This window comes from Pseudorca crassidens, chromosome 17 (genome assembly GCF_039906515.1).
Source record: "Pseudorca crassidens isolate mPseCra1 chromosome 17, mPseCra1.hap1, whole genome shotgun sequence".
NCBI classification, from domain to species: domain Eukaryota; kingdom Metazoa; phylum Chordata; class Mammalia; order Artiodactyla; family Delphinidae; genus Pseudorca; species Pseudorca crassidens.
In genome coordinates this window covers 29,029,597-29,056,146 of record NC_090312.1, presented here as the reverse complement: position 1 = coordinate 29,056,146, position 26,550 = coordinate 29,029,597, and the positions used below count along the sequence as shown (strand labels likewise).

General features: G+C 36.3%; 1 protein-coding gene across 1 annotated transcript in view; it reads left to right on the top strand.

Moving 5' to 3' along the window:
• PKHD1L1 (PKHD1 like 1) overlaps positions 1-26,550 on the top strand; it is a 152,541-nt gene that overhangs the window by 48,667 nt on the left and 77,324 nt on the right. Inside the window, exons 22-38 of the mRNA XM_067711478.1 lie at positions 129-292; positions 1,510-1,682; positions 6,285-6,432; positions 6,949-7,103; positions 8,908-9,030; positions 9,724-9,829; positions 12,295-12,405; positions 13,719-13,883; positions 15,110-15,231; positions 16,956-17,088; positions 17,509-17,704; positions 19,381-19,523; positions 19,943-20,047; positions 20,961-21,149; positions 21,929-22,099; positions 22,643-22,869; positions 23,949-24,933. Coding sequence (XP_067567579.1) covers positions 129-292; positions 1,510-1,682; positions 6,285-6,432; positions 6,949-7,103; positions 8,908-9,030; positions 9,724-9,829; positions 12,295-12,405; positions 13,719-13,883; positions 15,110-15,231; positions 16,956-17,088; positions 17,509-17,704; positions 19,381-19,523; positions 19,943-20,047; positions 20,961-21,149; positions 21,929-22,099; positions 22,643-22,869; positions 23,949-24,933 — 3,416 coding nt within the window. The remainder of the gene's footprint in view (positions 1-128; positions 293-1,509; positions 1,683-6,284; positions 6,433-6,948; positions 7,104-8,907; positions 9,031-9,723; positions 9,830-12,294; positions 12,406-13,718; positions 13,884-15,109; positions 15,232-16,955; positions 17,089-17,508; positions 17,705-19,380; positions 19,524-19,942; positions 20,048-20,960; positions 21,150-21,928; positions 22,100-22,642; positions 22,870-23,948; positions 24,934-26,550) is intronic.

Sequence of the window (26,550 nt, the reverse complement as noted above, 5' to 3'; positions counted from 1 at the left end):
TGCTTATGGTCTTCTTGTGGGAAAAGAAAAACTTTTACTGTTCAAGATTTTAATGCTTTTTATAATGTATTTGTTTACATTGAACATTATAACTGATCTATACACCTAATTAAACAACCATATTTCAGCTGGACCTACACTTGTATAGACCTTCTGGATCTCATACAAACCAAATACACTGGGACCAGTTTTTCTCTTCAGAGGATTAGTTTGCAGAAAGCATCAGAATCACAGTCTTTCTATGTGGATATTGTATACATTGGACAGACATCTACAATTGCAGCATTGGATGGTATATTGTATCATTTCATATCTAAAACCTAAACCTTCTAAACCTACTTTGTACTAAAATCTTATTGTGGACGTTATTTATATTCTGTAGGTTAGATAGAAACATTAATCTCTAAATATTGTTATTCTTTCATCTCAATAATACTATGGTTTAAATCATATTTTTTTTAATGAATAGGACCAGGTGATTATTCTAAAGATAAATGCGTCCTTAATGTAAACTTTGTCATTAAAGCAGGAATTAGTTTTATAGTCCTGGATTCTGTTTACAGGTAAACTGTGGCAAACATTCTAATTTTGCCTTGTTTGATTTTTGAGAAATCAACTACCAAGATAGAGATCTGTTCCTGAAAGGCAGCTGTTGACATTGACGTCTGTCTAGTAAGAATGAGCTGAAACTTTCCGTGGACTTTATCATGATAATTAGTAAAACTGTAAATGAAAACTTTATTTCTCAGAGTTTTAGTATTTTTTCTAGTTATGTTAATAGACTCATATATGTGAGGTATGCTAATAAAATAATAAAAATTAAACTGCAGTCTTTTTAAAAATCAGCCTAACTCCAAACAGTCACCTTAATAAGTGACTGTTACCATATTTCAGAGGAGTTTTGGAATCCTTTCCTTTGGAACAGTTTTCAAGTGCAAGGTCATGGTTCAACTGGCTAAAAACTAAATGTTACTGTACTTTGAGTCACTCTTTTTGAATCCACTATCACCAGACCTATGTTGTGATTGGTGGAGCACATAAGACAGCTGATCTGTGCTGAGATGAAGGTTTTAGTTCCTTCAGCAACATTCATTTCGCACCTACCATGTGGCAGGCAATGTGTCTAGTACCAAAGAAAGAGCAGAGGACCAGGCAGTCCTGGTCCTGCCCTCATGGAACACACATCCTAGTGAGCACCACGTTCAGGGACCTACAACAGAGCAAAACTAACTGGCCCACAGAAGGCTGCATAGAACCCAGAGCTTGGTGGCTTTTCAGTATTTCGTTTTGCCCAATAAGGCTCATATATCTAAAGACTTTAAAGCTTTATATTCTAGAAGTGAAGGTTTGCCAAGCTTCACAAACTACTTTCCTTAAGATCTTCTTTCTAAAATTTGATTTTAAACAGCTTATTCCATGACACATGGATATTATTTGATGCTTTTCTTTTTAGCAGCACAAGCTATGCAATTTTATCTCCCATTTACTTTGTTTATTTATGTTCTTTAGAAATGCCAAAGAGAAGACTTCCAGCATTAGCAAATAAAGGAATATTTTTAAAGCACTTTCAGGTGAATCAGACCAAAATTAATGGATCAACTATGACCAACCAATATTCTGTCACCATGACATCATGTAATTGCAGTTATAATATACCCATGATGGCTGTGAGCTTTGGGCAGGTAAGCTTAGAATTTTATGAGTAGCTATTTTCAACTTACGAAACATTAGCCTTTACCTAGTAAACTTAAAACATTTTTTTTATGAAGAACTGACACACAGATTAGACATCTTTTAATAGAACAAGACAGTTATTCTAAGGATAAAATGAAGATTTAGAGGCTTGTTGAACTTGAGCGTGAAAATTCACTTTAAACATTAAAAATTTTTTAACGAAATATATTGATGGGGAAAAAAGCAGGAGGAAATAGCCTTAAGAATCAGCTAGTCAGATTTAAGTAGAGTTTTCTCTGTTGAGTTAAAAGAAAAATTTGTGGGCTCTCCCAATAAAGATCTTTGAACAGAGATTATTGAAAGAAAATTTGAGATTCTGCATATGTTTTAAAATTGTTTCTGTTATAAACACCATTTATTTTTTATTTGTATCAAAATTGATACAAAGGGAAAGAGATGGTTTTCCATAATTCCAAAAGGATCTGGACAGTATTTTGTACTGTTTGGGTATAAGATCTGTATTAAATGTTACAATTATGAGGAGTATTCTTACATTTAATTTTTTACAAAAATATACAATTAGTTAATATAATTTCCTACAGCAAACCAAAACCAAGTATAGTAAGTTCAAGACTAAAGGTTAAATAATAATTAAATATTATAATTTGAGTCTCACAGAGAACTTTGTGTTAACAGTTTTATGAGTAAAAAGACTGAAAAACTATAAGTGTTACACGAAAATTGCTTTTACCCTATCCAGGCCCAATGTTTTAGTCTTAGTATATTCAAGATAAATATCTTGTAAATGTTTTTCAGTCTCTTAGCTCTCTAACAAAATGTAATAACAAAATGTAATAACGTATGTGCACATATGTTAAATGTCCAGATTAATGAATTGTTTTAAAAACTGTAACTTTGAGATAATTGTAGATTTATGTGCAGTTGTAAGAAATAATACATAAATATTCCCATACCCTTCACCCATTATCCCCCGATGGTAACATTTATAACTATAGCATAATAGCACAGCCAGAAAATTGACATTGATACAGTTTACCAAACTTATTCAGATGTTACCGGTTCTACATGCTTTCATTTGTGTGTGCCTGTGTATGTGTAGTTCTGTACAATTTTTATTGCGTGTGTAGATTCAGCTGACTACCACAGAACAGTTCCATCACAAGGATCCCTCATGATACCCTTTTATGTAGCCACACCCACCTCCCTCCCTTCAGCACAGTCCTATGTCTGGCAACCACTAATGTCTATAATTTTGGCATTTAACAATGTTGTGGAAAAGGAATCAGACTTTATATAATCATACTAGTGTTTAGCCTTTTGAGATTGGCTTTTTTCACTCAGCATAATGCCCTTGAGACCCCTCCAAGTTGTTGTATATATCAATAGTTTGTTCATTTTTGTTACTGAGTAACATTTAATGGGATGGATGCACCGTAGTCGATTAACCACTTACCCCTTGAAGGGCATCTGAGTTGTTTCCAGGTTTTGGGTGTTATGAATAAAGCTGCTATGAACATTTATCTGTAGGTTTCCATGTGATGTAAGTTTTCATTTTCTGCGTTAATTGCCCATCAGTGTAATTATGGGTTCATATGGTAAGCACATGTACAGATTTGTAAGAAACTATCGTACTCTTTACCAAAGTGGCCGCACCATTTTACATGCCCACCAGCAATGTATGAGTGACCCAGTGTCTGCACAAATTCGCCAGCATTTGGCGTTATCACTATTTTTTATTCTAGCCATTCTGATGGGGTATATACTGTTAGCTGATTTTGGTGTTAATTTGCATTTCCTAATGGCTAATAATGTTGAACACCCATATATCCTCTTCTGTGATATCTGTTCGTGCCTTTTGCGCATTTTCTAATTGGACTGTTTTCCTGTTATTGAGTTTTTAAAGGTCTTTATATATCCTAGATATAAGTCCTTTGTCAGGTATGTGGTTTGCATATATTTTCTCCCAGTCTGTACCTTGCCTTTTCATCATCTTCATAAGGTCTTTCATAGAACAACACTCTTAATGAGATCCAGTTTATCAAGTTTTTCCTTTTATGAATGGTGCTTTTGGTTTCAAGTCAAAGAACTCTACTCTTATCCCTAAATCCTGAATATTTTTCTATTTTTGTCCTGAAAGTTTTATAGTTATACATTTAAGGCCATGATCCATTCTGAGTTAACTTTTGTATAAGATGTGAAGTTTTAGGTCCAGGTTCATTTGTTTGCCTATCCCTCCAGTTGCTCGGGCACCATTTATTGAAAAAGCTATCCTTCCTCTGTTGAATTACCTTTGTACCTTTATCAAAAGTCAGTTGGGCATATTTGTGTGGATATATTTCTGGATTCTCTATTCTGTCCCATTGCTCTATGTGTCCATCCTTCCACTGATACCACACCCTTCTGATCACTGTAGCTATGTAGTGAGCCTTAACATTGGGAAGAGTGATTCTTCTCACTTTACTCTTCTTTTGAAAAATTGTTTTAGCTATTCTAGGTCCTGTGTCTTTCCATGTAAATTTTGAAATAGGCTTGTTTATGTCTACAGAAATCTTGCTGGCAATTTGATAAGAATTGCATATAAACCTATAGAGAGAATTGACACCTTTACCATGTTGAGTCTTCCAGTCTATGAACACAGTATGTCTCTCCATTTATTTAGGTCTTCTTTGCTTTTTTCTTGTCCAACGTATTTTGGTCTTCTTTGATTACATCTTGCATTTTGCAATTTCAGGTCAGATTCAGTACATTTTGTTAGATTTGTATGTAAGTATTTCATTTTCTTTGAAGCCATTGTAATGGGTCTTGTATTAATTTCAGTTTCTGCATGCTTGTTATTTATACATAAAAATGTGATTGGTTTTTGTGTATTGATCTTGTATCCTGCAATCTTGCTGAAGTCCATGAATTTTTACAAAGTAAATGCACTCATGTAATCACTACCCAGATCAAGATAAAGAAAATCACTAGACCCCCCCCCAAAAGCTTTCTTTATGCCTTTTCTTTGTCATGAGATTACTTACCCCGCACCCTTAGATAACCACTATTTTGACTTCTACTACCATTAATTAGTTTTGCTTGTTTTTACTTTTTTAAAAAACATTTATTAAATAGTAAAATATTCATTTATTTATTTATTTCCCTTATATTTTTGGCTGCATTGGGTCTTAGTTGCAGCACGCCAGATCTTTGTTGAGGCAAGTAGGATCTTTGGTTACAGCATGAACTCTCTTCATTGTGGCACTCAGGCTTCTCTCTGGTTTCGGTGTGCAGATTTCTCTCTAGTTGTGGCGCAAGGGCTCCAGGGCACGTGAACTCTGTAGTTTGTGGCTCGTGGGCTTTCTCTTTGAAGCACATGAGCTCAATAGTTGTGGCGTGTGGGCTTAGTTGCCCTGTGTCATGTGGGATCCTAGTTCCCCGACTGGGATGGAACCCGCATCCCCTGCATTGGAAGGTGGATTCTTTATCACTGGACCACCAGGGAAGTCCCTGTTTTTACTCTTCATATTAATGAATAATACAGTGTGTACTCTTTTGCATCTTCTTTTATTTGATAAGGTGAGATTCATGCTGTTGCGTATAGCTAGCTATAGTTCGTTCTTTTTCATTGCTATACAATATTCCATGGTATTAATATACAACCATTTATCCTTTCTATTGATGGGCTTTTGCACTATTTCCAGTTTGGGGTTATTATAAATAAAGCTGCTCTGAACATTCTTGCATATGTCTTTTGGCACTTACGTTCACTCCTTTATGTGGGCAATAGAGCTTATAATTTTATTTTATTTATTTTTTAAAAATATTTACTTATTTGCTGCACCCGGTCTTAGTTGCTGCACATGGGATCTTCGTTGCCATGTGCAGGATCTTTCATTGGGCATGTGGTATCTAGTCTCCTGACTAGGGATCGAACCCAGGCCCCCTGCATTGAGAGCGCAGAGTCTTAACTGCCAAACCAGCAGGGAAGTCCCCCAGAGCTTATAATTTTAAATTCCACAAAATTAGCAGGGATCAGAAGCAGGAGAATATCATCTTCACTCTTAGAGTTACAATCTATGAATTTTTATTGCACATGTTTCTTCTGTCAGTTGACTGACACTCAACATTAGACAGGTATTTCCTGAGTCTGGATCAGTCACTGTATTGATCATATACTTCCTTTTATTGTTAGTTAGGTTTTCAAGCTTCCATATGTTATTTCTCCAAAAAGGTGTTTAATTTTTTGATAGCCAAGACCGTATCTCATGTTTCTTTGCCTTCCCATTGTGATTAGCATTGTACCTTGAACAGAATGCCTGCTCAATAAATATTTGTTCCTTGAGCGATGGTAGGTGCACTCTGAATTAATGAGGTATTACTGTGGTTCCAGCTGACTGCTGCACAGATGACTGAGTTGACTTGGGCCTCATTATCGCAGCTATATAGGTATAGCCTGTGTTGATTTATGTGACTCTCCTTAACGTTCTGAGGAGTCCTGAATACCTGAGGCTCATTTATGTCATGTCACAGGATTGTATGCCGGTGAAATAGAAATCTGGTTAGCCATTGTTATGTTTAATCATTTTATCAATATTTATTTTGGAAACTAGACAATCACAAACGAGACAGAGAATGAGTCTGTTTACAGAGGAAATAATTGGCCGGGGGAATCAAAGATTCGTATTCAGAGAGTTCAAGCAGCATCTCCACCTCTAAGTGGCAGCTTTGACATTCACGCTTACGGACATATTCTCAAAGGTATATGAAAAAAGTTCATAACTTTGGTCTATGTATCAGTGGGACTGTACTGATCTAGACAACCATCATAAACATTTTGGTGTATTTCTTTTTAATATTATTTCTCTATGTAATTTATAGAGCTGAGATTATGTCAGTAATGTAAAACTAAATTGTTCAGAAAAATGACATTTTCACATTTTCTTCATCACCTCACCAGATATACCAGGTTAAATTCCCAAAAGTTTGTTTCTCTTTTACATCCATAGCTTACTGGTTATCTATAAAGTTAACTGATTTTTTTTTTTTTAAGTATTTGAGCCAAGGCTCAATGTCTGAGGTACGTTACTCATGTAATTTTTATTTCTCAGAAATACATAAATGTGTTGCCTAAGTAATATGCAGATTTCATTTTTTCTGTATTTGGAGGAGGACAGTTGGTTTACAAGTGATAAAACACATTTCATGTATGTTAAGGGCGGCCATAGGTTTGTGAATTTTTGACTCCCGCTGTTTGCCATCCTTCTGCGAGTGCAGGTATTCCCGCTGCTGCGTCAGCTGCAGATTTGCAGTTTGCTCTCCAGAGTCTAGAAGAAGTGGGACAAGTCTCAGTTACACGAGAGGGAAGCTGTGCTGGATACTCATGGCACGTCAAGTGGAGAAGCACATGTGGAAGGCAGAATCTGCTGCAGGTTCCCTTACTTTGCCTGGTTTCTGTTTTCTTCTATGTGTTCATTGCTTATTTGCACCCTGCCTCATTCCAAAAAGAAATGGAGACTGTGTGTATTTTAAAACTGCAAGCTATAGCCTAAACAGTAATAAAAGGAAACAGAAGAAGATTGTTGTAAATTAAGTTGACCAGGCATTCTCTTTCATGGAGAGTAGCTGTTGGTGCTTTATTCCTGATCCCTTATGGGAGAATATGCCGGTTAGAAGACCTTTGACAGGGGCAGGAGGGGCACAGGCAGGGGCAGTCTCAGAACTAAATCTGGGTATATGTAAGAGGGGCCAAGCATAACCAGCGTCGCTGTCATTTAATTCTACCACTGTGCACTAGAGCTGTGTTCTAGGACCTTGGATACTTTTCTGGTTTCAAAGATGACCTTTTCAAGTTCATAACAGAGCCACACCTTAAGAGCTCATCTAATTACTTTTGCTTCGAGTGTGGTTGGGGTCAGGGAGGGAAGTCAGGCTCAGAATGTGTGACAGAGAAGGGTCTAGAAGAGACTGGGGGCTCAGATATCAAACATCAAAAATACGATGCTTTGTAGTGATGATGAGAGTGTGAGATGCACTCTCATCCTCATGCACTCTTGGTGAGACAGTAAGTTAGTACGAGCTTTTGGAAGGATAATTTAATTGTATCTGAATATAGATACCTTATGATTCAGCAGTCTCAGCTGTGTTACTCTCTTCTACTGAAATAATAATACAAATATGAAATGAAATAGGCACAAAGTTAGTCACTGCAGCATTATTTGTAATAGTAAAAAAACCTAGAAACCGAAATTCCCATCAATAGAAAAATGGTTGTTAAAATGATACAAACGGTGGAAATAAATACAGAACTCTACTTATAAAACCAATTTGGGTAAAACAGAGGTGCTGGGGGACAGGAGATTCAAAAAAAGGTATATAAACAATAAACATAGAATATAATGTACCATACATAGATTGTATAGATGTCATAAAGATATGGAGGTTATTTTAAGGAAACATATGGCCAGAAACTAGAATAAGAAAATTCTGCAACTGAGACAGCTCTAGTGACTGATCTCCTCTTGGTCCTCTGCTGGTGCCTGCACACCTACTCCCTTCACTCTTTCCTGACCAGTCTCCTCTGCTTTATTCATCATTTCTGCTCCTGGTCACTTTGGCTCCCACAGGCCCAGCATGGAGACTCCTGTCTCTTTGCTAGACCCTGTATGCATCTGAGGGCTACCATATTGGCAGCACGATTTTGGAATGACCAAATTATACATATTGATCTGATTTGGTTTCATTTTTACCATTGGCAGAAAATATAACTCCATGAGTGGATGAAAAACCAAGAGTAGTTTTGGTAGAGGCCAAAAATGCTAAAGGGGAGAAGTTGACTCTCGGGTGGAAAGAGGACTACATTTTTCAATTATTTAAGAACCATTTATCAAAATGGTCATATTCAGAAAGAGTATAGAATATTTTGAAAAAATCAAATTAAGTAAATTCGTGTTCCTTAGACGTATTTTATCCTAAATATTCAAGTTAATTTTAGTCATTTAATTCAAGTTGTAATTGATGCAATATATGATACTGCAATGATGTTATCAGTTTTTTTCTTGGGTAGATTATGATCATTTTTGAATAGGCTTCTTTTTAAAAAATGTGATTAAATGGCTTTGAATTTTTTTCATCCTTTGGCTTTTCACTTTTAACCATGCTTAAACTTAAAAAGAAAAACTACTGTGATCATATTTATTATAACCTTTCTAGTAAAATAATCTCATCTAAAAATAGATCAATGATTCCAACATTTTTGGAGAAAAGGCTAACGTGATGGTTACAAGGATAAAGGAAGGTGGCTTATTCAGACGGCGCATACTGGGAGACCTGCTTCGTACACCCAGCAAACAGCCACAGGTATTTTTGAAAGTTTCCTCGTGATGTAATTTTAAATGTATAACTATTTTGTAATACATTAAAGACCTGGTAAAAAGAAGAGATGACATCTTTATTTTTCATGTGACTATTTGTTAACAGATGATCAACTCAATGATATTATTTTGTGACTTTTGGGAAAATTATCTTCCTTATGATAAAAGATTTTACGCTCTACTGTTAGTATTTGAAAATATATTCTTTCATTTAATCTTTATAGTAACTCTGTAAAGTAATTATTAATGTTACCACTTACTGATGAGGAAATTAAATTGTATGCAGTTTAGGTGACTTTCCCAAGAGCAACCTTTATTTTTCTTCATAGCACTTATCACCCCCAGGGCATAATGTGCATTTTCTTTTTTTTGTAAGTTTATAGCCTTATGCAAGGCTCTCTGTCCTACCTCCACTAGAATATAAGTTCAGTAACAGCAGGGATGTCATCTGTTTTGTTAAATGTGCTTGATACATTTACAACTGTGCCTGACATATAATGGACACATTCGCTGAATGAATCAATGAAGTGTCAAAACAGGAGAAGTATAAATAGAATAGACTAATTTTTGGAAACCAACAAACCAGCAAACAAGCAAATTTCCATTACTTTTTCTAAATCCTATGCATAGTCTATTTAAGCATGCTACCCTTGTTACCTCTGTGTTTCTTTATTTGAAGGTTGAAGTCTATGTTAATGAAATCCCAGCTAAATGTTCAGGTGACTGTGGGTTTACATGGGATCCCACAACTACTCCTCAAGTCTGGGCCATAAGCCCTTCCCAAGGTAATCTCTTGCTTTCAAACTTAGAGTATGGGGTGGAAGACAATTAGCAAAAATGTAAACTCTGATAATGATTTTTTTATATTCTAACTAAGGCAAGCAGACAGTTCTACATAGTGAAAAAAATCTATCAGATCAGAAAGCTATGGAAAGATCATTAATTATCTTTGCAAAAAATATCACTGTTGCAGTTGGACTCACTAGTATTCTGCTTCTCCAGTTTCACCAACTTCTAGGAGATATAGTACTAAAATGCCAGTAAAAGAGAGCTGCTGTTTAGTAAAAGAAAATAATTAGGTCCTAGATTTGAGAATAAGAGATAGAAAAATTATTGACAAGAACTCAATCTAGGGGGACACATTTTAAAATACCCTCATAGTATGTGATTGCTTTAAAAAAAAAAAGATTATATTATGTCTGAACTCCCAAGGATTGAAATAAACAGCATGACCAAGGATTGTAAGGGGTGGATTTTTTTCAGTCAGAAAGGTAAGCTCAGATACTATAATCATATATTTAGTCTTGTTGACTAGTATGAAAATTCACCTGCTAATTATAAATCAAACGAAAAGAAAAAACCCATTGAAATCTTTAAAATAACACAACTTAGTGTTGAAAGAATATATTCTTCAGACTTTTTTATAATTCTAGTTCTCTCTAAGCACCATGCTCAGTGTTAGTCCCCTACGAACTTCCCCAGAGGCAATCACAATAATTAATTCTGTGTGTATTCTTCCATGCCATTTTATTTGTTTGATTTTTGCTTGTTTGTTTGTTTTGTTTTGTGGTACGCGGGCCTCTCACTGTTGTGGCCTCTCCCGTTGCGGAGCACAGGCTCCGGACGCGCAGACTCAGCAGCCATGGCTCACAGGCCCAGCCGCTCCATGGCATGTGGGATCTTCCCAGACCGGGGCATGAACCCGTGTCCCCTGTATCGGCAGGCAGACTCTCAACCACTGCGCCACCAGGGAAGCCCCGTGCCATTTTAAATACCTTTTGTGTATAACACACATATGGTAATTTTGCCGGTTTTTTAAGTTTACAAATGAGCTATTACATTGTAAATATCATTTGCATCTTTTGTCATTCAGCATTCATTTTGAGAAATATTTATATGGTTTTATGTATATCTAATTCATCACTAAAATACTTCATGGATACACCAATTTATTTGTTCTTCTGTTGATGGACATTTACATCATTTACAAGTTTTTTGTTTTTACACATGACTCTATTGAGCTTTCTTGTACAAATCTACTATAACATACATGCTAGAGCTTCTTTAGGGTTCATACCTACATGTGGATTAATGGGTATATGTGTATTCAGTTCATTAGGTGACCAAATTACTCCCCAAAGTGGCTGTACCTCCAGTGGGTATGAGAGCACCATATTCCTCACATCTTTGCCAACACTTCATATGATGAGTTTCTAATTTTGGTCAATCTGATGAGTGTAAGAAGTTATCTCATCATTGCTTTAATGTTGTCTATTCCCTGATTAGTAATGCACAGGAATATCTTCTTGTATGTTTCTTGGACATTTAGATTATTTCTTCTTCTGCAAATTGCTTGTTAACATCTTTTATCCGCTTATCAGATTGTCATTTTTCTATCAACTTGCACTGTATATTGTATGTTTGCTGATCCTTTGCACACATATTCTCCCAGTATTTCACTTATGATTTTTTTTAGTATCTTGTTCATGGATACATTTAAATCACTGATTTATTTTAATTTATATATCTTTTCCTTTATGGATAACCATGGCTTTTTGTATCTTATTTAAGAAATCCATCTCTACATTAACGTCATTAAGGTATTCGGTTATGTTTCTTCTAAAATTTTGAAGTTTTGTTTTTCATTCTTAGCTGTTTAAATCCATTTATAATCTGTGTTGTGTGTGATGTTATGGGAGTTGGGTGACCGTGTCATTTATCGATCAAATCTGGATACCTTTAAGAGTGAATGGAGAACATTCAGTATAGGATGCTGGGCCAGCAAGTATAAACCTGGAATAGCCGAGGCACTTTAGGATGGGTATCATCACAGATAAAGTAACCATATCCTATTTCAAATGGAAAGTGTCTACTACACTTATTGTACAGTTTATTCTCAGGAGTTTGTGATGGCGGTTCTGTCTAAGTTACCATATGGAAATGTCTGTTTAATTTCTTTGTCATAAGAATGATTTTCCTTTCCTTACAACATTCTATACTTAGTCAGATAATTCTTTCCACTCATCTCTATAAACACACAGATTCAAAACATGAAGCACTGTGCAGTAATTCAATTGAAAAAAAGTACCATTGCTAAATAAATATGTCTTTTTTCCCTGCTTGCTTATAGGCTTATTGTTTATATCTTTTAGAAGATAGGCTCACTTCTCTCTGAGAAATACCTGATTTCATAACAACAGATTCTATGTTTTGTCGTTTTAATATTGTTATTTAAATTTATCCTTTTCAGGGTCCTATGAAGAAAGCACAATTCTAACCGTATCAGGCTCGGGATTTTCTCCTAGTTCAACTGTATCGGTCTCAGTTGGACCAGCAGGTTGCTCTCTTCTTTCTGTGAATGGTAGATTCTTTTAAAATCATTATTTTTCAGTCTAATTGTTTTTCTCTAAGAGAAAGTAGAATCAAAGAGCAGTGTTATAATACTGATTTTCCTATAGAGTATCTTTGGGGTTATGAAATTGGCAAACTGCTCTGGATAAATACCTTACCTTTTTAATCTTTGGTTATGACTACAGACTAATTCTTTCACTGTGGTACAGTGTCTTTATCCCATAATAGTTTATTTTTATTCTTTTTCCTCATAAAGTGATTACATGAAATCTTTCCTTCTTTAGTGTGTCTCTGAGACACAAAAATACATGAATTGCAGCTCTGATATTGCATGGTCCCCTCTGCCCATGCTTTGAAAATGCCTCATTAGTCATAGCAAGAGGACATAGCCATCTTCCTGGACTTCTAGTCCAAACTTCATAGTCCTCTATGTATTAATGTAGAATTTAAAGATCATATTTTCTATTTATGGAAAAATGAGGACCATAATCATTTGTCTCCCTAAAAATTCTCTTTCATAATCCTAGGTATTTTTATTAATTTTAATAAGTTGGAATTACATAAGCAAATTCACCTTCCATATCATTTTAGTTGTTTTTTGTTTTGTTTTGTTTGCGGTACGTGGGCCTCTCACCGTTGTGGCCTCTCCCGTTGCGGAGCAGAGGCTCCGGACGCACAGGCTCAGCGGCCATGGCTCACGGGCCCAGCCGCTCTGCAGCATGTGGGATCTTCCCGGACCGGGGCACAAACCCGCGTCCCCTGCATCAGCAGGCGGACTCTCAACCACTGCGCCACCAGGGAAGCCCTAAGTTGTTTTTAATTTACATCTTCTATGCATTCTTGAGATCTAATAGTCAGTATTGCACCTGTATTATAAGTGCACATATGCTGTTCTAAATGAAGTGAAGAATGTTTTTCACTTAGTTTTTATCAGTTTTCTTGTTGAAACCTAATATTTTACTCAGTTTGGGACATAAACAATATATTGGACCAAAGGGTTTAGAATTATTCATATAAATGATCTTATAGGTTAGGATTTAAAATTCTTATAGTAACTTTTTTGCCACAGTGTAGTACTCAGGAGCAAATTGTTTACTCCACTTTCACTATTATTTTACCTTACTCTTTTCTAGCCCTGTCTGATTCGTAACATGAGGTAGTTCGTAAAGGTTTTCCTCCCATTAATATATGAGTAGTCTTCCTTAGATATATTTCTTGGAGTATAAAAATGAAGGCCACTGTTTATATTTGAAAATATAAAATTTCAGTAATTTTATCTAACAAAAGCATTTCTTGACCATTTTCTTCTTCTTTTATCACAAGAAAATGAGATCAACTGCCATATTCTGAATGGAAGTGCTGGACGTTTCCCAGTTGCTGTGTCCATAGCTGATGTTGGACTAGCACAGAATACAGAGGAGGAGGAATTACACTTCATTTATCAGAGTCAGATCTCACACATCTGGCCTGCTTCTGGAAGCCTAGCGGGTAATAGTTAATTGTTCCAAACAAAGAAAATTGCATACATTTCCATCATTTATTGAACTGTTTCTAGAACAGGGTGAAGGGCGAGGACTCCAAACCTTCCTCATATAGAACAAAGGAGACTCCTCTTTTAGAAGGCACAGCGACTCAGTGGATGACTAATTCTTTCCTTATGAAGCACAAGTCAGGGTGACTGCTTCTACTTACGTCTTAGGTTATTGAATTAATATCATCAATTATTACATGTGTCTATAACAAGCTCATTAATTATGTCAAGATAAGATTTATTAGTTATTATTCTGCTTACCAGCTGCTCCATTTATAATCACAGTCTCAGTGGAGCTACTAGACCCAGAAAAAGTTCCAGAAACAAATCAGGGAAAGGGATGCTGATGCAGAAGATGGAAAGAAAATAACACATTTTTCCTATCCTGCTTCATTTCCTTTGTGTTTTGTTTGTTTGACCATGCTTAAGTGTGGATTTTGTGCTTTGGGCTTGATCTTTTTGGTGTGTTCTGTTTATATATATGTGTATATATACATATATATATGTGTGTGTATATATATATATATGTTTTTTTTGTTTTGTTTCGTTTTGTTTTTTGCGGTACATGGGCCTCTCACTGCTGTGGCCTCTCCCGTTGCGGAGCACAGGCTCTGGACACGCAGGCTCAGCGGCCATGGCTCATGGGCCCAGCCGCTCCGTGGCATGTGGAATCTTCCTTCCAGGACTGGGGCACGAACCCGTGTCCCCTGCATCGGCAGGCGGACTCTCAACCACTGCGCCACCAGGGAAACCCTGTTTTTATATTTTATGTTATTATTATTTTGTTGGGATTTTTTCTTAGTTTTTCTTTTACTTAAAGGTATTAAAATTTGGGATTTTGTATGAGTCTTAATTCACTCTCATTTCCCACTGGTTGAGTAAATAGAAATAGCATAATTTCTCTTTAGGATGAAGACACAAAAACAAATGTTAGTTGCAAATCTGTGTTATTTCATTAAATCACTTAGCCCAACCCCTTTACGGCTCCAGACTCCAGAGCTCAGACTCGGGTATGTGGTGATGATTCTATATATCTCGAGGCTGGTCCTTGATTTATTTGCCAACCTGTCTCTTGGATGATTAGACAATTCTTGAATGATGTTAGATGACTGCCACAGTGTCTTTTTGTTATAGTTAATCTAATGTGTTTTTGTTGTCTGATTTTGTGTTTTTACTTATGAAGGCGGTACTCTTCTGACTCTATCTGGATTTGGCTTTAATGAAAATTCAAAGGTATTAGTCGGCAATGAAACCTGCAATGTAATTGAAGGGAATTTGAATAAGATAACCTGCAGAACACCAAAAGTAAGGCATCTGATTTCAGTCATTTTTCTTCTAAGTCTGAACTTGTATGAATTAAGGAACATCTCAGTAAAGGGTTAAACAAATGCCTTATTTACCTATAGCAAGTGCAGAGTTTCAGTTATGCTCTTTAACAATTATTTCGTCAACATTTTTTGCCGAGATCCAAATACCAAATATTATCTTCCACATTCTAGATACTTAACATCATTAAGGAAGACATACATATAAAGCAATGTTAAATAGTGTGTTCCATTTGAAATGATAGAAGTAGACACAAAATGAAGATAAAATACAGCGGGGAGAGGGTGTCAGGAAGAGTTTCATGGAAAAGCTGATGTCCTATCAGAGGTGGAAGGATGATGAATGGGAGTTGACAAGGTAAATCCAAGGATGAAAAAAATACAGCAGTAATAAATAGTCTAAAAAATTCAGGGAAGCCATTCTAGACATTTTGGGGTTTTTTTAAGGAATATATATTTTAAATATGTTAACGTTTCAGTTTGTTGGCAAAACACACACAGTGTAAAGTTTCCCATGGAATATTACATCTCAGGACCAGTCATTGTTCTTTATTTTTTAAAATGGTGTTTAAATTTATACCAAGCCTCTGTTTTACTTACTATGTGCAAAAGGAGTGAATTCAGTCACTAATATTTAAAAACGTAGTAGATTAAGCGTGGGAATTATTATGTAGTTGATGTAGGAAAAGTGAATTTGAGCATGTGTTGGACTGAATGGTGGAGATGAGAATCTGGCGGATATAGTAAATTAAAGCTTTGTTTGAATTATGTCATTCAATTAAGCACTGAGTGTGCACTAAGTGCTAGATGCTAGGAAAACGATTTTTCCTAATTGGGAATTGTATAGGTGCTATATTGGTGAAAGCACCAAATATTTTTCTTAGGTTTTAGTCTTGGATTCTGGAACTATGTCAGCAAAGTTTATAATAATGTCATTTGTCCATGAAGAGGAACAAAAATTACATTCAAGCCTATTTTAAGAGCAAAAAGCTCAAAACTTTAAGTATCGTATGCTTTATTAATTAGAGAATCACTTGTCCAGGGACTTCCCTGGTGGCGCAGCGGTTAAGAATCCACCTGCAAATGCAGGGGACACGGGTTCAAGCCCTGGTCCGGGAAGATCCCACATGCCGCGAAGCAACTAAGCCCATGTGCCACAACTACTGAGCCTGTGCTCTAGAGCCTGCAAGCCACAACTACTGAAGCCCGCACTCCTAGAACCCGTGCTCCACAACAAGAGAAGCCACCGCAATGAGAAGCCCGCGCACTGCAACAGAGAGTAGCCCCCCCCTTGCTGCAACTAGAGAAAGCCTGCGTGCAGCAAGGAAGACCCAATGCAGCCATAAGTAAATAAATAAATAAATTTATTTTTTCAAAAAAAGAGAGAGAGGCTCACTTGTCCAGAATATCTGAACTATATTGCAGAACCCTGGGAAATCCGATACTATAAATGCATTTGAATTGATCATAAATACCCACAAAACCACTATATCATATAGCTTTATCTAAAGAATTCAAACATGCAACCTACATTTGACACCACAACTTTCTAAATATCTGATAGTTAACTCTGATTCATGACTTTGAGAAAAAAACATCTTTGGAAGTTTATTTTGAATAATTCTATTTGTTTTTAGCCATTGAATTTCTGTATCTCAACATTTAATATTTTCTAATTGTTTTATTGTTTTCCTCTTATTTCAGAGAATTGAGGGTACAGTTGATATATCAGTTATTACCAGTGGATTTCAAGCCATGGCAAAGAATGCTTATAGCTATAATTGTTTACAGACTCCAGTTATAACTGATTTTAGTCCCAAAGTACGGACAATACTAGGTAAGAAATTCTTCAATAAGATTAGTCATTTGATATATATGTATGTGTATACCATTTCTAAAAAAGCTTTTGAAGCAGTTTCTCTGCAGTTGTGTTTCTTAAAGCAAAACCTGTCACAGGTTTTCTTTTTTAACCATAAATTGGTCTGTTTATTATATCACTTTGAGCATGTGCAATAATAAGAAAAATATTAATTTTTAAAGTTCTTTGCCATATTTTTCCCTGTTAAACAATTAAACATGAATTTTATCTCCATGTGGCAGCTATCAACTCTTTCATTGATTTTCTTTTACCTCTGAAAGTGTTAGGATTTCCTAAATCCATTGAAACATAAGAGATGAGTTGCTTGACTTAATATTCAAATTTTGCGCTAGATAATACATTGACTCTTTTTGTAAAACTTTTCTTTTAAAATAATAGGAGAAGTTAATTTAACAATTAAGGGTTATAACTTTGGAAATGAACTCACACAAAACATGGAGGTCTATGTTGGAGGAAAATCCTGCCAGGTCCTTCACTGGAACTTCACAGATATTAGATGCCTTTTGCCCAAGTTGTCTCCTGGAAAACATGATATCTGTGTAGAAGTCAGAAACTGGGGTTTTGCGTCAACAAGGTATGGTAATGACCATAAACTTTGACAGAGCTGTGGAACACATGGTGCTAATATATTGAGATAGGAAGAGAAATAGTCATTAACCTTATCATATTTCAGTTGCTCTCTTCACCTTTCTACAATTCCTTTTGCAAAAGATTCTGAAAATTTCTCATAACATACAGTATGATGCTTAGGTTTGAGACCAATACCATTCAGATTAGGTTGTAAGATTTCTCTGCAGAACTAGGTTTATGTATATGTCACATGACTTTCATTCATTCTGGAAATACTTATCAAGAAGTTACTGGGGGCAGGCACTTTCTCAGTGCTGGATTTATAGTGGGGAATAAGAGGGATGTGTCCCCCACCTTAATGGTGCCCACAATTTTGTTGGGGAGGCAGATTTCAAACAGATGATTACATCAATAACTGGATTATAAGTGAGAAAAAAGCTATGGCTAAGAGGTCCCAGGTGCTACAAGAACATATAATAGAGCTAATTTTTCCTGAGGGACTGGGGACTGGAAAGAGTTCTCTGAAAAGGTGACAGGTAAGCCAAGAAACGGGTGGGAGCTGCCAGGTGAAGGAGAGGGTGGAGAGAATCCTCCTCCAGCTCTGACTTTCCTTTAACTAGGTGTTTAGTATTTTCTTCCCTGAAGCTGCTTGTCAGCTGGTAAAATTTTAGTTCTGGCATAAGGAAGTTACTGGTTTAGAGCACTTAGAAAAAGAGAAAACTGGAATTTAGGGATTAAAAAAAAGACAAGTAAAACTGATGACAGAGTAGAAGGAGAGATCATTGTAGAGGAGTCTTGTGGGAGGTGAAGAAAGAAGAGCAACAGTAAACATAAACTTCAGCACTACATCCCCTCTTAGATTCACAGGGCAGAGCTCACATGGTTCTAGAAGAGCTGTTGGCTTGTGCTTTGGCTTGATGATATAACGGGCAGAATTGACAGCATACAAAACTGGGTACTTGGGTGGTGGTTCAAAAACTACCAATTCAGTTATGATGAGGAAGTTAGATAAAAATTAACACAAAGACTCATTTAAGTTATGGTGGGAGCTGGGATGTGGAAGTCAACTCTATATGTCGGGTCAGAAAAGCACTGTACGTTTTGATGTCCTCCTAGCAGATACATTGTAACGAAGCAAAATAAATTAAAAATCCTCTCCTTGAAATAGTGGGAAGGGAGATCATGACAGGTTTTCAACAAATGAAGAATGATAAATTCAAATTAATTGCACAAAACTTTACTTATATTAAATGTATGGAATTTCATTGCTGTTCTTTTTTATAGATAATGCTGCCTTTATGGGGTTTTGGGGTTTTTTTATGCCTTTATGTTTTATTCTAATAACTAGATAAAATATTTTAAAGGATTTCCTGTATTTCTTGTGACCTCAGTTCTCATAACCATATTTTTCCCATAGTATTTTAAGTTCTTCCATCTCAAATTCTCCTGCCATGGGATTTTCAGAAATGTTATTTTCATATTTAGGGAAACAACTATTATATATGTATATGATCCAACCAAATTGAGGTCATGATAATTATCAGATTATCTAGTTTGAGAAAGTAATGTTTTATTAAATATTCAAGTACTTCCTCTTAAATGAATTAGGTCCTAAGAAGAGTTTAACAACATGACCCCATGGAATGCTCATTGAAATATCTATTAATTTTTCTTTTACAGAGACAAATTAAATGCTTCTATACAGTATATTTTGCAAGTGACCAGCATGTTTCCACAGAAGGGCTCCTTATATGGTGGAACTGAAATCACTATAATGGGTTTGGGATTCAGCACAATACTAGCTGAGAACACTGTGCTTTTGGGTAAGAGTTTCATCCTCACAGGAGGGCTGTTATCATTTTTCTCATCTTAAATGATGTGCTGTAGGTGCTGTGTTATTACACAAATACTCTCAGTCATGGAAGCTTTGTTTTTCTATTAGCATGTAAAAGGTTAAGTGTATTTGGTTAGGTGGTAAAAATAAACTAAATAACTGCTTTTGATTTCAATAAATAATTACCAAATGTTTAATGTGTATAAAACACTTTAAAAAAGGAGAGGTCTCTGTTCTAAAACTAGTCAGTACTCAAACATGATTGCTATCAGAAAAAAGTACCAAAGATCCTACTATGTAATGGGGAGCTTTTGTAGGGCCTTGACTACTTACTAATTATACTTCTTCTCTGTATTTCACAAAAACTATTTGAGAAAATGTTTTTTCCCCCATCCTTTTTCTTTCTAGGGTCCTTCCCTTGCAATGTGACAGCATCATCAGAAAATGTCATAAAATGTATTGTTCATTCAACAGAGAAAGTATTCAGGATTACCAACAGTGGGGAAGATTCAGGTATCAGACAACATTTATCTGCTGTAAATAATGGAGACATGTTACCTTGGAATTAATTTGATTTTTACTTATAATACTTCAAAGTATTCAGAGAATAATTATTGTTATTTCTTTGTATAAGTTGTTGATAGTTTGTCTAGAATTTATCCACTTGACATAGGGGGCCACATATAGAATGAATCAGCAAGCAGTAGAAGGCTAGGCTTAGGATTTCCAAGTTCAGGAATTGCCACTTGGTTTTACTGCGGTATAGAACCTCCTGAATTACTATAGTTTGTTTTCCATTATGGGTTTCTAAATAAATATTCAAATAGAAATTATATAGATTTTTGCATGCCTCAATGCCTGAGAAAATTTTTGTGTTTAAAGAATTGATCAGAGGGCTTCCCTGGTGGCACAGTGGTTGAGAGTCTGCCTGCCGATGCAGGGGACACGGGTTCGTGCCCTGGTCCGGGAAGATCCCACGTGCCACGGAGCGGCTGGGCTCGTGAGCCACAACTACTGAGCCTGCGCGTCTGGAACCTGTGCTCCACAACGAGAGAGGCCGCGACAGTGAGAGGCCCGTGTATCACAAAAAAAAAAAAATTGATCAGAGCTTTTAAAAATATTCCATGTGACATTTCTGAACAACTTGTTTATTGACTCTGATTTTTTTCAAATTGCCTCTCGGTCATCAGTTTTGGAGTTGTGTGGTTTATCTTTTCCTTAGCTTCTCATTATGTTACTTTCCATTATTTCTGTTTATTTTTATTATGTGTTTAAAGTAGACATGTAAAAGTTTTACAATGTTAATTAAAAAGTTTTTTCACTCGTGGCTGTATAAAAAGGAAATATTTTCAAAGATAATTATTTGTAAGAATTTGTACTCCTTTTCCTTTTTTCTTTAAAAATATGACTCAATTCTTGTTCCCAGTACACGGATTAGGTTATGCCTGGTCACCGTCCGTCTTAAATGTGTCTGTGGGAGACACAGTGACATGGCATTGGCAAGCACATCCATATCTCAGGGGAATAGGATATAGAGTTTTCTCTGTCTCCAGTCCTGGAAGTGTAATTTATGATGGCAAAGGATTTACCAATAGAAGAGAAAAATCTGCATCAGGTATGTTTCCGCTTTGTTGCGTTTTGCATCATGCTTCTTTTTCCCAGATATAATAAAAAGAAATTTGTTTAGATTTAAAATACTTTTGCATAAATAATATATACAAATACACAAAATGATTTAGCTGGCATTTTATTGCTATAGTAAAAATATTACAAATTTATAAAATATTCCAAATGAATGTCAGCAAGGTATTTTATACATCAGAGATGAGTTCTGATATCAGAAATATCTCTATTCATTCTGGAATAATCAACCAGAAAAATATATTGAAACAAGCAAAATACAAAAATTGAAGTACGTGTTTTAATCATACCAATCTGATAGCAAGTATGAACTTCTGTTGATTGGAATCAGCTTTAAAATCAGTCTTTCTTCTAGGACAACTTAGTGTACAGTGTGCCTTTTAGACTGCCTGTTTTGTTCTACACATGTAGCAGTTTGAACTTTTTACTCATGAACACAAACTGTTTTTCATTGCATGTTGAGTTTTTCTTTAAGATTCTGTGAATTATGCCAGATTTAACATGGTTTCTCTAGAAAAATTAATGCTGGATCTTGCCTTCCTAGAATGTAATTTCATTATACAAGACAGTTCTTTTATAGACATTTTATAGTTGTTTTATAGTCATTTCCTTACTACTTCCTGTTGAAATACCACATGCATGAAAAATAAGAAACCTGTTGCCTGCATGCGCGTTTGAATGATTATTTCAAATTTCTTTTCAAAGATGCATTAATTGCTTGTATTTATTATGTGCAATCTCATTTTATGGTAGGTTCATTTTCTTACCAATTTACTTCACCTGGAATCCATTATTATAGCAGCGGGTATGTTGATGAGGCCCACTCCATTTTTCTCCAAGGAGTCATTAACGTTTTACCAGCTGAAACCAGGCACATTCCCCTGCACCTGTTTGTGGGTGGCACTGAAGCCACATACGCTCAGGGTAAGAAGGTTAAAGGTAGAAACCCTGTCACTTCGGTGACCCAGGGTATATGCAACCTTTCTGGAGTAGGAGGCAGATGACTGGGGCTAACTGTCTCTCACTAGCTGCATGACCCTGAATAGGTCGGGACTGCTCTGAGGCTAGAATTTATTCTATAAAATAAGGGGATCATGTTAATGTTGTCCTGTCAGTCTCCCAGAATCCTTATGTGCCTCAAATGAGATGTTAATGTGAAAAAGTTCTGATACTCTGTAAATGCCTGAAAATACATTAAAATGTGAGATGATGTTGTTTTATTTTCCCCATAGGGTCTGGCCTTAGACAAATTGAAAAATAAATTAATTTTTTATTCACTCTTTACTGTATCATCTTTGTCCAGGTCTTTCTTTTAACTTTGAACCGCCTGGGTCTCCTCTTGTCATTTGGGAAAAAAAGACTTACCAGAATATAAACCACCATCATCAAAATTAGAGTAATGCAGTCTGAAAACAATTCTTGTTTTAGAATTTTATCCATGACTTACAGGCAATCTTTTGTCTAAAGGAGGACCCATGAATTTGCGCTTGGGAAGCTCTGTGACAGGCTGCCTGGCGACAGAACCCCTGTGTGGCCTGAACAGTACCGGGTTTGCACATTCAGATAGATTGCTTTTTGAGCTTTCAAGTTGTTTTTCACCATCTATAAGCAACATTAGTCCATCCATTGGAACACTAAATGAATTGATAACAATTACTGGACGTGGCTTCAGTAATCTCACATGTGCTAATAAGGTAAGAATATAAAGATCTCCTTTTTACTTCTGTATACACAATGAAAGGAAGATGTTTCATCCATAACCTCGTAGTTTAATTTATGACAGCTTAATTGTGATATAATTCACACACCATACAACTCGCCCATTTAACGTGTACAATTCAGAAGCTTGTGGTATGTTCGTAGACTTGTGCGTCCATCACCACAGTCAATTTTAGAACATTTTCTTTGCCCCAAAAAGGAACCCCACAGTCCTTAGATATTACCCCCAACCCCTCCGTACTTCCTGGCCCTAAACAACCACTAATTTTTCTGTCTCTGTGGATTTGCCTATTGTGAATATTCTTATAAATAGAATCATACAATATGTGGTCATTTGTGACTAGCTGTATTCACTAAGCATAATGTTTTCAAGGTTGATCCATGATGTACCATGTAGCAGTACTTCATTTCTTTTTATGACTGAATAATATTCCACTGCATAGTGTATACATTTTATTTATCCATTCATTAGTTCATGGACATTTGGGTTGCTTTCACCTTTTTGGCTATTATCAATAATGTAACTATGAACATTTGTGTATGATCATAATTTAAGATTAATCCAAGATATGCCTTAATCAGCCCCCAAATTAATTTCATGAAAAAAAAGTTTGCACTTGATCAATTTTTTTTTAAGTTATTTATTGATTGATTGATTTTTTGGCTGCGTTGGGTCTTTGTTGCTGTGCACGGGCTTTTTCTAGTTGCGGAGAGCGGGGGCTACTCTTCGTTGCGGTGCACGGGCTTCTCATTGCGGTGGCCTCCCTTGTTGTGGAGCATGGGGCTCTAGGCATGCGGGCTTCAGTAGTTGTGGCTCGAGGGCTCTAGAGTTCAGGCTCAGTAGTTGTGGTACACGGGTTTAGTTGCTCCACGGCATGTGGGATCTTCCCGGACCAGGGCTCGAACCCATGTCCCCTCCATTGGCAGGCAGATTCTTAACCACTGCGCCACCAGGGAAGTCCCCAAATTTTTAAATTTAGTTGTTGCTAATACAAAATTTAAATTCACACTAGAGTAATGTATTGACTTGTTTTCATGTTCATTTTATTTTCAGGTTACAATTGGTAGCTATCCCTGTGTTGTAGAAGAAAGTAGTAATAATTCCATTGTGTGTCATATTGACCCTCAAAACTCAATGGATGTTGGCATCAGGGAAATTGTCACAGTAACTGTCTACAATCTGGGCACTGCTATCAACACACTGTCCGGTGAATTTGATAGGCGATTTGTACTTTTGCCAAACATCGACGTGGTATTACCAAATGCAGGGTCAACTACAGGAATGACAAAAGTGACCATAAAAGGCTCTGGATTTGCAGTTCCTTCTGCTGGTGTACAAGTCCTTATGGGTCATTTTCCATGTGAAGTTCTGTCAGTGAATTATACAGCCATTGAATGTGAAACATCTCCTGCTCCGCAGCAGCTTGTGAAGGTAAATCTTCTGATCCACGGAGTGCCTGCCCTGTGTCAGGGGAACTGCAGCTTTTCATACTTAGAAAGCATCACTGCTTTTGTAACAAGAATCTCCCCAAACACCATCAAAGGATCTGTAAAAGTTCTTATTGAAGGAGAAGGTTTTGGCACTATCTTGGAGGACGTTTCTGTTTTCATTGGAAACCAACAGTTTAGAGCAATTGATGTTAATGAAAAGAACATCACTGTTCTTGTGACTCCTCTTCCGGCTGGAATTTATCCTCTTAGTGTTGTGGTGGGAATGAAAGGCTTAGCTCTGGGAAACCTTACTGTTAGCAGCCCCCCAGTAGCATCTGTCACACCAACTTCTGGAAGCATCGGTGGTGGCACTACTTTGATGATCACTGGAAATGGCTTCTATCCAGGCAACACCACAGTCACTGTTGGGGATGAACCTTGCCAAATTATTTCTGTCAATTCCAGTGAAGTCTACTGCCGTACCCCAGCAGGGACAGCTGGAAGGGTCAGTGTAAAGATCTCTGTGAATGCAGTCGCTTATCCACCTCTGTCATTTACGTATGCCTTGGAAGATACTCCACTTCTCAGAGGAGTTACCCCAAGTACAGGTAGGCCAATACCTGCTTTTTTGGTGTCTTGATATACTATGATCAGTAATATTTACTAGCATAGAATCGGAATAATGTTTACAAATGATTTTTAGGATGTGTTTTTGGACAAACCCTCTTAGTCAATACATGGGATTTGAGTTCTGTGTAGTCTCTGTTGTGTGATTATTTTTTGCACATTCTTGGGATAAAATTTTTGGCCAAATTCCCATTTCTGTTTTAAAACAAAATCCTCATTAACTTCACCTAAATTTCAAAATGAGGAAGAAATAGATGGATGCCTGTGGACTAAAATTGGTCATTAATTTATGTCATTAATGTTAATATGACAGGCAATACCTGTTAAAATTCGTAAGTAGTTCATCTTATTAACATTGAGAATTTTTTAGAGTATCTTGTTTCCAGGAAACTACAATGATTATTAACTTATTAATACAACAGAATTCCTTTTAAGGGGGTAATTGGCCCATTCAGGTGGAAAAAATATTATAAAATAGGATTTACTTAATTATTTAATATGACTTGGTCTTCTGAGCTAAGAATAGATTGAGATGTCTTCCTGATCCTTTGTCATTATGTTATGCTGTTTCTGATCATCTTCAAGCTATTGGAATGCTTATCATCTATGTAATGATTTCTGAAGAGGCAGCTATCGTCTAATGGCTGAGAACATGGCCTTAATACCTGGATTCACACCTTGGTTCTTCTACTTTCCAGTGGTGAAACTTTGGACGAGTTTCTTAAAATATCAGTTTCCTTACACATGCAGATACCTTCCTCATAAGGTTAAAAAATCTCATTCATATAATGCAACTTAAAAGTTTCCTTTAATAAAGAACTTATTAAGGGACTTCCCTGGTAGTGCAGTGGATAAGACTCCGTGCTCCAATGCAGGGGGGCCCAGGTTTGATCCCTGGTCAGGGAACTAAATCCCACGCGTATGCCGCAACTAAGAGTTCGCATGCCACAACTAAGGAGGCTGCCTGCCACAACTAAGGAGCCAGCGAGCTGCAACTAAGGAGCCCGTCGGCTGCAACTAAGACCCAGTGCAACCAAATAAATAAATAAATATTTTTAAAAAAATAAATAAAATGAAGAACTTATTAAATGTTGGCCTTTTAAAAAAGTCTTTGTTAATTGTTAATTTACAGTGCCAGGAAATGTATCAGGTTTGGGTAAGATGTATTCTGTGCCTTCAAGAAGTTTGCTATTGAAATTTTCTTTTAGACATCAAGTTTTCTCATTTAGAATTTTAAAAAGCAAATATTAACAGTAGCAATGGCATACTTCCTCCCATATATTTGCAATCATTGCAAATGAAGAACATATTGGCATATGTTCTTTATTTCCATGAACCATTTCTGTCTCATCTCTCTTTGAATGTATCTTTCAAAACAATGTATCTGAAGATAGATGAGACTTGTAGACAAGTGAGAACTGAGCTATTGGGTTGGCCAAAAGGTGCCTTCGGTTTTTAAGTAAAAATAAAAAGCACATTTTTCATTTTCACCAAGAACTTTATTGAACAACGTATTCACCCTTTTGTTCCAACTACTTTTGCCATTTTTCAGGCAACTCGTAATTCCATCTTCCCAAAACGTTTTGTCTTTTTGAGCA